The 14,481-nt window shown below is 52.0% G+C and overlaps 1 protein-coding gene across 3 annotated transcripts in view; it reads left to right on the forward strand.

Moving 5' to 3' along the window:
* The first annotated feature begins 385 nt into the window (after positions 1 to 385).
* The window catches only part of MACF1 (microtubule actin crosslinking factor 1), a 234,061-nt gene continuing 219,965 nt past the window's right edge, over positions 386 to 14,481 (forward strand). The window contains exon 1 of one of the 3 annotated variants that reach the window (XM_077838115.1): positions 386 to 560. In XM_077838115.1, the coding sequence (XP_077694241.1) occupies positions 467 to 560 (94 nt within the window). In that variant the 5' untranslated portion in view covers positions 386 to 466. The remainder of the gene's footprint in view (positions 561 to 14,481) is intronic. The other 2 variants (XM_077838114.1, XM_077838112.1) reach the window with 2 other exon arrangements.

Here is a 14,481-nt window from a genome sequence, read left to right on the forward strand (position 1 = left end):
CCGGATCTGGTGCTTCTCTCCTCCCCCGGGTGTGATCTGGATCTGGCGCCTCTCTCCGCTCCCGGGTTCTGATCCGGCTCTGGTGTCCTTCCCCGGCCCGTGGGCACAGCATCAGCAGCACCCCCAGCTCCCATCTCCTGGGCAGCCCCCGACCCCCAGCTCCGCCGCCCCCTCCTGCCCCTGGCCCGGCCTTGCCCCCCGCACGTCCCCGGCCGGCCGCCAGGTGGCGCCGCCGCTCGGCTGGGCCGGGCCGGCCGGGCCCGGCGGGGGTGGGCCGGGGGCTGGGGCCGAGCCGCGGCTGACAGCGGGAGGAGCCGCCGCCGCCGGCCGGGCGGAGGGAAGAGGCGCGGCGGAAACGCGAGCGGCGGACACCGGCCCTGGCCGCTGCAGCGCGCGGAGCCGGGCCGAGAGCGGGACGGAGCCTGCCCGCAGCCAGCCCGCCGCCGAGGCCCGGCAGGGGAGCGCCATGGCCGGCTACGTGCCCGGGCTGCTGCCGGCCAACCGCAGCCAGGAGAAGGAGTTCGTGCAGGCGTACGAGGATGTGCTGGAGCGGTACAAAGGTAGCGGGGGCGGCGGGGCCCCGGGGCCAGAGAGCCGGGGCTGGGGGAAACAGCGGGCGAGTGGCCTGAGCCCGGAGCCCGGGGCGGGCCCGGTTCCCCCCCTCCCGGTGGGGTGGGGAGGGAGCCCCGGCCTGCCGCAGCCTTGGCCGGCCGCTCCCGCAGGCTCAGGCGCGCCGCTGCGGGGACACGGCTCCATGTAGCAGTTTCCGCCGGCTGCTCAGCCTGCCCGTTGCCCCGGGCCCTGTCCCAGCTGGGAAGATCAATGGGGCAAAGGCTGGGTTGGGGGAGGAGGATGGAGCCCCCAGCTCCCAACTCGGCCCCTGCCTCCTACAGGGACTCTAGCCTGGACGGCTTGTTTGTCCCCCCCCCCCCCCCGTATCTCACTGGAGTAATGAGCATTGGGGGGCAGCTCCCCTGGCTGGATCTGTCTCTCCTTTTATTATTCATCCCTGCGCACACAGTCGCATCATCGGGGGTGGACGCTGGCCCCTTGCGATCTGCCTTTCTCTTGTAGGCTCGCACACCTCCCACGAGCATCTCCTGGGAGGTGGTGATGGCGCAAAGCCAGCCAGAGGCTTGTCTGTGGGAATCCAAAGCCATAAACACTTTATGGGTGACTGTTATAAACAGGGTCTCACTTTGTGTGGCTTGGTCAGTTTGTTTATCAGAGATAAACTCTTGGATAGTCCCAGCAAAGATGCTCTGCTTAGCCGGAGGGGGTGGCACCGGTAACCCTAAATTACTTCCCACCCAGAGGGGCTGTCACTGAGGTAGCTTCGTTTAAGGTCTCTTTAAAAGGAGGGTGGTTCTCCCTCCCCACGCAGTCACTAGTGAGTGTGTGGATGCTGACGTGAGGGCCCTGGATTTCTGAAGCCGTTGCCTGCATCTTTTAGGCAGCTGCTGGGGGTGTATGGCACAGGCAGTGAGTGTGCAGTTTTGATGTACATCGTCGGCCTCCTTGTTGTGCGCGTTTTTATTTTTCCCCGCAGAGATAGACTTGTCTGTGAGCCCAGATTTCTGCCCCACAGGGCTCCTATCACAGTGTTTCTGTTTTGTAAGTTTTGCAGCCAAGTCTCTTGAAACGGGGACTGTCCTGTCCAAAGGAGCCAGGCACTAACAGCATATGCTTCCGTTTCCTCTTTGCATGCTGAGACTGGGATATAATTGATTCTCCAGTCCTCTGATTCAAGGGGTGCCATTCAGAAATTCCAGAGGTGAGGAAAACACAGCTCCAGTGTCTATGCTTAACAGGGCTCTGGGAATAAAAGCCTTGTACAGCGTCTGGGAGTATCCTCCCAGAAAGGTGTCTAATAATGGAATCTGAAGATTTCAGTGCATCGCACGTATTCATTAGTTAACCCCTGTAACCGCAGTGAGGTAAATGCAGTAAACTGCTTGTTAGGTAGAGAAACTGAGGCCCAGATAACTTGTTCAGTGTTGCAGAGAGCCAGTGGCAGATCTGGGACTAGAACCACAGAGTCTTGACTTTAAGTTGAATAAATCCATACCACTTTGTACAGACTATTATGTTGCAAAAGGAAAGTAAAATCACAAGGCTACCTTTGCCTGCTCTAGTCTGACTCAGACCTACTAGTGAAGGTTGATAATCCAGGGATGGGCAATTGCTCACCCCCACCCCATTAGTTAGCTTTCATGCTCAAACTGTAAATTGCTCTATTTAGTGGACATTTGAGACTTTCCTGGCAAAGATGAAAGCCCCACTTAGGCTAGTGTGGTTGGCTTGCTGGCTAATGAAAGCCAATAGCTACCTCGGCAGGAATTGTCAGTGTAGAAAGTGACCGATTCCATGTGGGAATAAACCTGTTTACGATGCCTGCTCAATGAAGGGAAATTAATGTTTAAACTGTAAAATGGCCTTTTTTCAGCATGGCATTCATTGCTTGGCTGTGGGGGCTGGGCAAGAGAACGTTACATTCTCCCTGGAGAGTCATAGGGCCTGTTCTCTCACTTCTTTCCATTCATTCTCCCCTCCCCCCCACATTTTGTGATAAACAGTTCAGCTTCTCCTGTCCAGAACCAGTTTTCCACTAGCCCCTTCCTCCAGTGGCGAATTCTCGGTGAAATGTGAATTGAGAACGTGAATGTTTGAGAGTGGATGATTCTAGAGCATATTTGAGGTTGTCGTGTGTCATCTGGCCTGCAGGGTGGAGCAGCTGATGAGATTATAGTTCCACAGAGTCAATGAACAGGCTCTGACCCCTCTGGGCTTTCGTTTTGTCTGGGTGCAATTGACCCCATGGTTCAGTGGCAGTGATCCTTCTCTTTGGAGGGCAGGGAGGAAGGACACCTGACGTTGTTCAAGTTGACAGCCTGCGTGAGAATGTAAATGCCTGGTTGAATCACTCGGAGAAATCTTTCATAATAACAGTGAGGTACTTTAAAAACTGCTATTAAAATTAATCTCAACCACAGCACCTTCCATTCAAGGAGCAAGACTGGGCAGGTCTGGGTGCAGTGAGATCTGGAGTACAAAGGGTCCCTATGTGCGTGTACCTTCCCTGGGACGGATGTTTCAGGTGCTTTTGTCCCATTTACAAACCTTGCCTTTATCTGGGTAGTTTGGGTCCATCAGAGCGCAGTTTCTGTGATCTGTTACTTTTCATGCCTTTCATTGTAGACTGATGAAAAGAGCTCAGATGGACAGATCTAGACATTGTTGGCACTGGGTTTTTGCTTCCCTCGTAACTATGCTACTTCAGTATGCAATACTTTTTCGCTAGGGGTTTGTACCAGTGGCTAAAAATCTAGTTTACACAACAAGGCGTTAGTCTGTGAGCACGGCTGATGGAAGGTGACGTGATTTGTGCTGCGTGTCGAGTCAGTCGAGTCAAAGCCATGCTGGGTCAGTGGCCTGCACCGCTTTAACCTGCTTCTGTTTGATTCCTGGTCTGCCGTGGGTGGTGATGTCCATACAGTAGTGGGGGAAATGTTTGACTGAGCGGAGGTGTGAACTGAAGGCATTCTGATGACTAATCGGCAAGGGTGGTTAGCCTGCAGCATGACTGGTGGGAGTGTTAAGGAGGGGAAATGACTGGCAGATAATGACAAGGCCCAAGTTCCACCCTGCTGTGTTGTGTGTGGTACCAAGCTGTTCCCATTGCCTTAGTCCTCTTGTGTGCTGGCATCCCAGGGCTCTGAATTCAGAGCTGCACTTTTGAAGCCAGTCACCCTCTACTAGAATGGTCCCAAAGGTCTCGGCTACCTGAGGAATAGCCGAGGGTGGCCATAATTGAGAACAAAAGCCCCTAGACTCACACCAGTTAAAATTCCACAGGATACTGAGGGGTGTGTGACTTGCCTAACCCAGAGGTGCCAATACGTTGTCCAACTGAGAACTGTATGGGCGATTTCTCAGGAGCCCCAGGACCACACCTAATATGCACAGAGTAGGGCAGATTTCAGCCACCTTTGTCTCATTGCTTGGCTACCCACATCAAGATGGAGCACCACATGCTGGGCCATGTAGCTTCTGCAGGCCATGTGTCCGTGATAATGATGAAAGCAGCTCTGAGCGGCTTTACAGAGCTCCACGTGTCACACCCCTGAGCCAAGGCATTGAGAGATGTAGTAGTTAGGTAGCTCTTTGTCCCTGAGTTACTCCCTTTGGATGCTGATGCCATGACTCTGAAGTGGCATAGAAAACCAGAGAGGTAGCTTCCAGAGAAAAGGGAAGTTTTGGCCAACTTTCTGCTGATGAATAATAAAATATTATGCACGTGTGCTAGGCAGTGTCTGCGGAGACCAGCCAGCAATGAGCTATTCGAGGTAATGCCACACAAATGTACGAGTGCAGAGCAGAGTGGGTTCTGTGTTCTGATTCAAAATCAGAGTCATGTTGGAAGGAGGAGATGAGACTTGGATTCCATGATAACATTTTGGTATCATAGAAATGTAAGGTTGGAAGGGATCTCAAGAGGTCCTATAGTCCATTATCCTCACACTGAGACAAGATTAGGTATACCTAGACCACCTCTAACAGATGTCTAACCCATACTCCTGGGGGAATTCTGCACCACTGCATGTGTGCAGAATTCATGTCCCCTGCAGATTTCTTTGCTTCCCCGCAGAAAAATGACTTTCTGACAGGTAATTTGCAAGAGCAGTCACGCACCACTCCCTAGCTGCACAGGTACATAGTTTCAGGCAGCTGGTGGAGAGGTAAATCACTGTAGGGCTGGGGACATCCCAGACTGTGGCTCCTACCCTGAGCCAGGATCAGCTGCTAATCCCAGCTAGTCTGGAAGCAGGAGAGGATGGGACTTCCTCTTCCCTCGGAAAGGAGTGGCTGGGTCTGTGTCAGTCCCACTCCCAGAAACCTCCCCCAGCTGCATGAAGCTCAGCATCATCCTCTGCTTCCAACCCTCATCGCTCCTCAGCTGTGCTCCCATCCGCCCAATCCCCGTGCATCCAGATCTCCCATACCCAGATGTCACCCCATACACCCAGAACCCCCCTTGTCCTTCATACCAAACCCCACCCCATTGAACCTCAACCCCTGCATCTGGAGTCCCCTGTGCCCAGACCCCCTACCTCCGGACCCCTACCCTTGCACCCAGACCACCCCACATTGAGCTCCCTGCACTCAACCCCCCACTCTGATGAGCCCTGCACCATCCTGACCCCCCACATCCAGACCCCCATGCCACTGACCCCAATTAGCTGCACCCCACCAAGCCCCACTCACCCAGCACCCAGACCCCCCTGCTGAGACTCCCTCGCCCAGGCCCCTCTACTGACCCCTGACAGCTTTCACTTGGAAGCCCCTGAAGAGTCCCAGTGCCCCTGCAACTGGAAACCCCACAACGAGCCTCTGAGCATCCAGATCCCCCCACACCGAGGCTCCCCACTGAACTGCCTGCACCCAGATTGTCCCACACAGAATCCTCTTGTCCCACTCCTGGATCCCCCCTCACTGATCCCCTCCACACTTGGATCCTGTTTGGTTGAGCCTGCCTGTCCCACACCTGATGCACCTGGCACAGAGGGGCAGGACCCCAGGGTGTTTCTGGGGCAGGCCCAGACCTTATGCAGAGTCAGGGTCAGGTGCAGCCTCACCACTGAGTCCATGTCCCCAAGATGGGTAGGCTGCAGGGTGATCTCCCACGGTCATGCACTGCCATGCTGGAGCCTCTGCATTTATTTATTGACAAATAAAACTTGCAGAATTTTACAATATTTTGCGCAGAATTTTTTGATATTTTGGCACAGAATTTTTTATTTTTTGGCATAGAATGCCCTTAGGAGTAAACCCATGCTTAACAACCTTCAGGGACAGAGATTCCACAACCTCCCTCGGTCACCTGTTCCCGTGCTTAACTCTCAGTTAGATGTTTGAAGAAATGAAGAGAAGTGTTGCATTGTGAGGAAAAGTGCTGCAAATGCAAAACCGTTAGTTACAGTCCCAGGTTGGCCCAGAGAGTCATGATTCATGTTATTGCATACCTTGTACCACATAGCATTAAACGTCATTAGCATGTATACGGTGCTTTTCCTGTTCCAAGCATTTTAAATATTAGCTAATTAATCTCCACTAAATCGTACCTTGGTGGTAACTATCATTAGCCCCACTTTACAGATGGGGAAACTGAGGCAGACGGGGCAAGTGACTTGCCCAAGGCCCACAGAATGGATCTGTGTTGGAGTCAGGATTAGCATTTGGAGGTTCCTAGCCCTCTGTTCCCAGGGAGGCCATTTCTTTCCATGGTTTATTCGATGCTGTGTGGTCTCTGTTCTGTGGCAGGCGTACATTGGTTTTTCACTTGCATTGCTCCCAGTTACCCCGGGCGGCTCTGTAGCATCAAGAACTGCTCTGCCATCGACTGGAAGGAGCTCTGGAATGCCCTCTGCTAGGAAGGTCAGTGAGGCTGATCTTTGCCCGCAGTGCGTTGATGCTTTAATTACAGCTGTTTGGACTGGTATGAGAGGTGATGACATGGTCACCTCAGTCGCCTAACCTCCCTCCTCCCTGGCTGCTTTGTCGGGCAGTGGCAGTCCCCCTTTGACGTGGGGATCCCTCCAAGGGGAGGCAGATTGTTCCAGTAAGGACCCTTCAACATTAGGGGCTGCAATGCCCGGTACTGCCTCCCTGGGGAAGGGATTGCGCTGGCTGATACTGGAGGAACAATACATATGTTTTATAGACACTGAGCAATGCCTAAGGCCCTTAGCCTCAGCCTACCTCTCTCCTGGTGCTTGAGCGTTCTTTCCAATGGGCTGCTGCCCTACTCTGTAGTTGGCCCTCTCTTCCTCTTGACACCCATAAAACAGCTATGAGAGAGAGAACCCTGTGCTGGGGTCTTGCCTTGACACTGCAGGACCAGGGCATTTGGATTTTGATGCCTCTCTGCAGAGGTGAATAGGTCACTCAGCTCCTCCAGTCTGGACTAGGGGGAGGGCAGCCCGTCTCCTGACTTTGGAATAGCTGTAGTAGTGATTATTTTGTCCTGCAAAGATCAACACAGTCCCTTCCTGGTGATGAAAGGACTGTCTTGGTTGTGAGTATTCTTTGGAGCCTGCAGGAGTGGGCTGGCCATGTGGCAATGGCTCCCCTCTCCTGGATGGGAAGTGGTGGTTTTCCCAGCTGCTGAGTGTTGAAGACTGAGCTGAAATCTCTCCCCCTTCCCCCACCTTTTTTTGAGACCCTGTTTTGAATGCGCCTCTCTCCTGCAGGAACAGTTGCAGCAGCTGTATTGCATGCCCCTACCCCAATAGGTGTAGGGTCAGCCATGCTTTCCCGACAGTAACCGTGGTATGGGATTTGCTATAACAGATCAGACCTTGCCTCCTCGAGTCCAGTACCCTGTCCCCCAGTAGCAAGCACTGCCTGGTGCTCCAGAGAAAGACCTATCTCCTTAGGTAGAGCAGACAGTTGTGCAGTGCTGTGCGTGGGTCACAAAATTGTCTAGCCCCTTCCTTTAAATCCACCCCTCCTGTTGGCCTTGGTATCCGCCTGCAGCCCAGAATTACGCGAGTGACTATGTTCCAGCATGGAGGGGCAGCGGACTGAGGGACTTCAGAAGGATGCAGTGGCTTTGAGATTTTGTGTGACCCTGGTATGGCTGTGTTGCCCAGGCTGTTTGAATCAGGGGTCACAGCAACTTGTGCTGGGGTGTGAGCCTATGTGCGGCTTTTATTTTTACTCAGGATGGAACTTGAGGTGTCTATGGAAGACGCTGTTTTACTCTTGTTTGTTTTGGGCAAGGCAATAACTGTTGTGGTTTGTTCTCGTGACGGGGATCCACCCTGCCTTGCCTCCCCAGGTTCCTGCTGCCTTCCCAGTATAATGACCACCTGTCTAAGGGGGAATCACGTCCCCTGAGTTCTGATGTCTCTAGACACAGTTTCTCCTATTGCTCTTTTTACTGTGTGTGAGTATGTGTGTGTGTGTGTGAGAGAGAGAAAATATATTTAGGCCTGGTGAAAAGTGCCAGATTATCAGCCCTAACGCCTGCAGGTCTGGCTTTAGCCACAGAACTGGTACAATTCTGGGCAGTAGTGGGAGTTGGTTACTTTCACATTGCCTCATCCAGGTGTCTCAACCCTGATCTGCAGAGATCACCTTGAGGGGGCCAAAGCAGTGTCCACTCTCCAGGACCTGTTCAGTCCGATTGCTGCCAGTTGAGGTGGTTAGTGTGTCCTCTAGAAGCTGGACTGAGACCCACTGACTCACGTCATGTCTGTGTGTTCGGTCTTCGTATCAGGTGCCTTCACAGTGGTCATGGTGAACCTGTTTGCCTCCCTTTGCTCAGACAGTAGGTTTAGATTCTGAGGCAGATAGACGTGGCATGACTCATGCTGGGAGTGGAAGGTGCGTTGCCAGTAGGTGATTCAGAAAATCTTTGATCTCTCTTCAATGGCTGATTTAATAGATTGCTGGCAACCAAAGTGTTTAGAAATGGCTTGTCCTGTTGAGTTTTGTCACAGTGCTACACCACCTAAAAAGGGGTATGTGTGTGTGACTTCTCATCTGGGCCTTTCCTCTTCTCCACACTACCCTGAAGTGTGGGATGATCTTTGATGCCTCAGATCTGCTAGTTTCTGACCATTCTCCTCACAAGCTAGTCACATTTGATCAGCTCTGTTTAGGCTGCCCTGGAGATACCAAGACAAGCCAACATGATGAAGAAATCACTCCAGCCTCTCTTAAGAGGCGAGCATGAAAAGAATCTCTTTGTTGACTCCTGCAAGTGCGTATAACTCGATTGTTTTGATACCACAGTGATAGGTGCTGTATAAATATCTAAAATGGATAACTCCAGTTTGTGGCTGCAGCAGGAGATTTCAGTTTCCATCCGCAGCCGTCTCAGGAGCACATGGAGTAGAACTCTGAGACCTCTCTTCTCTGTGTGGGATGCAGTTTAAGGAGGCTCATCCCAGTTTTGCCGTAAACATTGGCACACTGCAAAATCTGAGCAGGCACCAGTGCTGGCCTTAACAGAGGTCAGTGTGAGAACAATGGTGTTAAAAGGAAGAGGGATGGGACTCTGTTAAACCAGTTCCACTTACTGTGGCCGGCATAATTTTTGTCCAGAGGAATCCCAGCGGGTTTCATGAACAGGGCTCTTTGGAAAGAGGCATTAGCCCTGTTGCACCCCCAGTGTTGTGAAAGCTTTGGCGGCCTCCCCTGTTCTGAGGAGGTTTTTGGATTCTCTCTCCAGGGTCATGAGGGTATCTGATTACCCTGGTGAGTGGCAGCGTGCACCTGAGTGGGTCTCTGCTGCCGCCCAGCTGGGTTCCTGGTATGGGGCAGTGTTCCCCTGCCAACACGAGCGCAAGCTGCTGTGTTATAGAGCGCAGGCAAGCATGGGCCAGGGACAGGAGTGCAGGATTAGGGGAGGAAATTGCAGCCAAAAAAAAATATACTCGATGCAGTAAGCAACTTTCTGGTTGCTGGGGTTAATATAATGCTCCTTGGCAGCCCCAGTAAAATCCCCTCTGTCCATGCATGACTGGTCCTCTGAAGCTTGTCCCTCATTTTTCCTTTGGCACCTGCCGAAAGATGACGTGCTCCATCCCTTAGGTGCAACCCCCTTTTCAAACTCTTTCTCCCAGGTCTGCAAGCTAATCTGCTGTGCGTCTCAATTCTGCTCCGGCTGATTAGTGCCTCTGAATGTGTTGTGAGGCAATAGGGTTGGGATTCACACACCCCACCTCTGAGCTCAGCCGGAGCTGCATACCAGAGCACCTGAGCCACGACTTGCATTCCCAGGTTTTGAGTGCTGAAAGATTTACAAACTGGAGCAGGTGTGTCTGACTGCAGTGAGGTCATCGAACATGGTCTTTCCTGTTGGCTTTGGCAGGTTACAGCGAAGTCCGTCGTAAGCAGCTACCCATGAGAACTTGGGGGGAGGAGGAAGGGTGAAGTGGTCTTGAGTAAAGACTGGACAAAATTGGATTGGAAATCCTGGGGGATATGGCAAGCGGGTTGCTTATTGGAAGTGAGGGAAGGTTTCACTCTAAGCAGTGCATTGTGGCAAAGGGAATGATGAGTCCCTCAGCAACGAACCATTCTCTAGGAACAAGGCAGCAGCTTAAGTCCCTGAAAGCAGCAATCAGGATGGCTGGCAAATCACGGTACCAACACTGATTTGAGCAACTCGGGTTGCTTAAGAAGAATCGAGTAACTTCCTCAAAAAGCAGCGTGTCTGTTGGGATCGCGTCATTCGTTGCCCATAGCTGTTTGGCTGCAACTTTTAGGGACGCTCTGCTCTCTCCACCCACCTTTCTGAGTAGAGTTAAACTAGCGAGGCTGAAATGTTATTGAGATGTTCTGTGTCTGTTATACATGCCAGGGCCTTCAATTTTCAAGTCCCACCTGTCTGAGAGCAAGGTGGGGGGGGGGGGGCTTTAAAGGGAGGTGGAGGGAGAGTGGGTTAAAGAGACAAAGCAACAAGTAAAGAATGTGGAAGGAGAATAACACATGGATTGTAAGAGACCTTCAGTAAATCATTACTGCCCTTCTCCGGGAAACTAGGTGGTTCTTCGGAGCTTTCACTTGAAAGGAGCCTCAGAGTTGCTGGGTCCTGCCGGAGGTTAAACCATTGAACCTAGTGCTGTAATAAATTACCTTGTGACTACAATGTGGTGCCGGTTTAACCTGAACTGGGCAATTCCCCTTACAGCCATTTAGGGCCCTCTTAGCAAAGCAGGTGCTGGCGCAAGGGTTGCTGGGGATGTTGTCATGCGGAGAATCGAGGAAGCTGGATAATACAGGCCTCTGTTCCAGGAGGAAGATGAATCCCCATGTAGATGTATTCTGTGAATGCCAGGCTTGGGGTGGGGTGGGGTGGGGTGGGGTGAGGGAGGTGCACAGGGCGATGGTGCCCAGCTCTGTGGGGGAAGATTAGTGATTGGCCTGGCTTTGTTTTCCATCAGTCAAATGTCTTTGACAGAGGATGATTACAGGGAATTAATTGCTTGTTCCTGGTCCGTTGCAAATGTTCCAATACTGAGTCCAGTGATTTTCTGAAATAAAGCTTAGACTTTCTTTTTCTGTCTGTCTGTCTTTCTAGCATCCTGGTTAATATTCCCCAGGAAACACACGTGAAAGCAGCACCTGGGGTATGCTTCAGTGTAGGGATGGGATTAACAAAGCCTTTTCTGCAGCCGGTGCTCCCCTCAGGATTGCTTGTAACTGTCTCATCGGGGCGAGGGGTGTGTCTGCCTGCCCTGGGCATTACCTGGGCAGTGTTTCTTGGCTGCCCCAGTGGACTGTGGTGCACAAGATGTGTGCTTTTCCTGGACATGCTCGCTGGGGACCTGTCTCCTTTCATTTAATATCAGACGAACCCCTCTGCTCATCCCTGTCTCGGTCTGTCTGCTCTGCCTCTAAACATTTCTAACAGCCTCTCAGGCTCCTCTCCGCAGTGCACTTTGTTTGCTTCATTTGGCACGGGGCTGCCTCATGAAGTTCTGCAGCGGGGAGCGGATCCTGTCATATGCCAGCTGAGCTTTCCAAGGCTGGTGAGGCAATCGCTGGCTGCCGGTCAGGGCGGGGTGCTCGGTAAAGAGAAGCAGCGGTTGGTGTAATGATAGTGTACGTTGCACACCTTGGGGTGGAGGAAGGAGACTTGCTGGGAGCGGAACAGGGTGGGGGTGGCAGCGGGAGCTGTAATTACCAGGACTGGTTACAGCCTATCCTGCTGAGTTTGGCGCTTGTGAAGAGCCCTCTTGAAGGTGTCTTGGGCTGAGAGCCTTAGAAAAGCTACGCTGTACAGTGACCTAAACGTGAGGCATTGTGAGACGCGCAGGCTGGCCAGAGAAAACCAGCTTCTTTCCTACCAGCAACAGGTTGTTCGTGCCTTTCCCACCTGCAGCAAAATTGCACCAGCCACTGCTGCTTTTGTCCTGTGTGATTATTCAGCGGGGAGGTGGTGCGGGGTGCATCAGCTGCCCCGTTCCTGAGCTGTCAGTGGGATCTGGAGGGTGTGGTGAGAGGCAGAGCAGGCTCTTTCCTGCCTGCAGAGGGAATATCAGCTTCCTCAGTGATTGCCACCTGCTCCTACTGTTGCAGAGCCCATGGGCCTGTGTGTCAGCAGCATTTTCACTCCATAACATACTCCAGCCTAAAGGCCTCAGGGTGGCTTTCTCTGGACCCCACTCGGTCACTTCCCATTCAGCAAGAAGGGGGTCACCAGTGCAGCAGTACCAGGCTTTCATTCTCTGCAGGGAGCTGAGCTCACTCTGCATGGCCAGCAGTTCAGGGAGCATGAGACTTTTTTTGTAAACTGCTGTCCTCAACGTGGCAGCACATAGCGTAGGAGATGCATGTGGTCTGAGCGAGGCATTAAGAGTCAGGATGCCTGGGTTCTAGTCGGAGTTCTGTCACTGTGTGGTCTTGAGAGCCTCGGTTTCCCCATCTGTAAAGTGGGCATAAAACTTCGCTACCTCTCAGAGCAAGGCAGCTGTTTGGATTGAAAAGTGCTAAATAGTAATACTGCCTTATTACTTATTGCAAGTGCCAGGTTACTGGGACATCCGAGCTGTTCTTTTTGGGGTGGGGGGGGATAGTTCTGGGGAACACACAGTCCACGTGTTCTCCATTGTCTCTGGAACTACAGATGCTGATGCTAGAAGGCTTGGCTTTTCTAATATAGGGGTTATGAGACCTCTTGTGGGAATTCTTCCTGGTTTGCACCTGCTGAAGGTGGGTTGGGGGGAGCTCCTTGGGAGCAGTCATTGTTCAGTACTGTACCTCTCCTATAAACAGTGCACATTGCGGTGGGTGTTTGGGCAGAGCTAACTGATGTCTCTGTCCTGATGGGATCATGTCAACTCCAGCCCACATGGTGCACATTTGGCTCTGGAATAGGGAGGATACATAGCAACGTCTGCGCTAGGCCTCAGATTTGTATCCCTTCATCTCTCTCCTTCTGAATCATTCTACCTGCAAAAACATTATCCTTTGATCTTGGGGAGCTGGGCTTACTGAATTCACTGGGTTTTTTAGGAACTGACCCTGAGCTCTCTTTGGTTCCAGATGATTGTCTATGGGCATTGCTGAAAGACTGCTGCTCTGACTCCTAGAGTTGTCCTTGCTTGTCTGGTGGGCTAGGATTGTTGCCAGCATTCAGAGCAGTTCTAAAGGCTGAACCCATAAAGAAAGAAACCCCTAAAGAGAAAGACCTAGGGAGACTGTTCTCTCTCCATCAGGCACCCATTGAGCACTTGCTGAGCAGGGCAAATGTTTGTGTTAATCAACTGGGAACTTCCACTCCACTTTAATAAAAGTTTGTTGTTTTTTGTATGTGAATTCCTTCCAGCCTTTGGATTCCTGGCATAGGTTACATCTTTCTGCAGACTTACAAGGCACTCTGCAAAATGTGAAGTTAGGCCTGTTCCCTGTCCCAAAGAAGTTTCAGTCTAAGCTTAATTGGCCACTAGCTAGCTATAGGTTTCAGAGTAGCAGCCGTGTTAATCTGTATCCGCAAAAAGAAAAGGAGGACTTGTGGCACCTTAGAGACTAACGAAGTGCCACAAGTCCTCCTTTTCTTTTAGCTAACTATAGGTAGGAAGGGTGTGGAGAGAGGAGCAAGGGGAAAAGGACTTCTGGGCAGAAGGGTTTTAAGCTGGATTTGAAGGAGAAAGGGGGAAGTTTGGCAGATGATAAGTGAGCGGCTGTTCCAAGCATAAGGGCTAGAAGGTGTGAAGCCGAGAGTGGTAGAAGGGGAGACTGAGGAAGCAGAAGAGAGGGCAGATGGGAGAAAACTAGTGCAGAGATGCAGGTAGACACAGAACTGTGGTGGGCTCTGACCTTGGGGATGGAGAGCTTGGATCTGTGGACACGAGCTGTGGGGACATGAGTGAGTTGGCAGCACGTGCAGGGGATGTGGGTTTTGGGGTGAGGCTAGCTTCTGTTTTTTTCTGTGTCCTAATGAGCGAGGATTTTATATGGGTTTTATACAGTCCCTTGAGTTCATATCTGCCCTGTAATTTCCTCTGCTTGTCAGAGACCCTGATCAGCTCATTCTGGGCTGCTGGGCTGTGTCACTTAGGAGGCATAATTAATTTTTTCTGTGTATGAAATGTAGCTGTTTTTCCATTTCCTAGTTGATTCTGTTTCCCTCCAATGAACTTAGAATGCCCTGCTAGAGACCTTCAGGGTCTGGCCATGCCTACAAGGGGGCTTTCTTGCACACCTCTCTGCTCCTCCACTTTCTGGGGCAGCTTGGCACCTGTGAAATATACCTTGTGGAGCTTTATTCCCGTTGGCACTTCCTGCCCCTCTGACACTGCAAGCAAAGTTCAGGGTCACTGGAATGTATCAATGTGCTGCATTGCACAATGGAGAGAGATGCTGGCGCTTAAAGTGAACAGCAGGGGACCCCTGGGTTGTGCCAGCTCTGCCACTGACTGGCTGTATGATCTTGAGCAAGTCACAGCACCTGTCTCTGCCTCAGTT

Source organism: Eretmochelys imbricata, chromosome 19 (assembly GCF_965152235.1).
Source record: "Eretmochelys imbricata isolate rEreImb1 chromosome 19, rEreImb1.hap1, whole genome shotgun sequence".
Lineage (NCBI taxonomy): Eukaryota > Metazoa > Chordata > Testudines > Cheloniidae > Eretmochelys > Eretmochelys imbricata.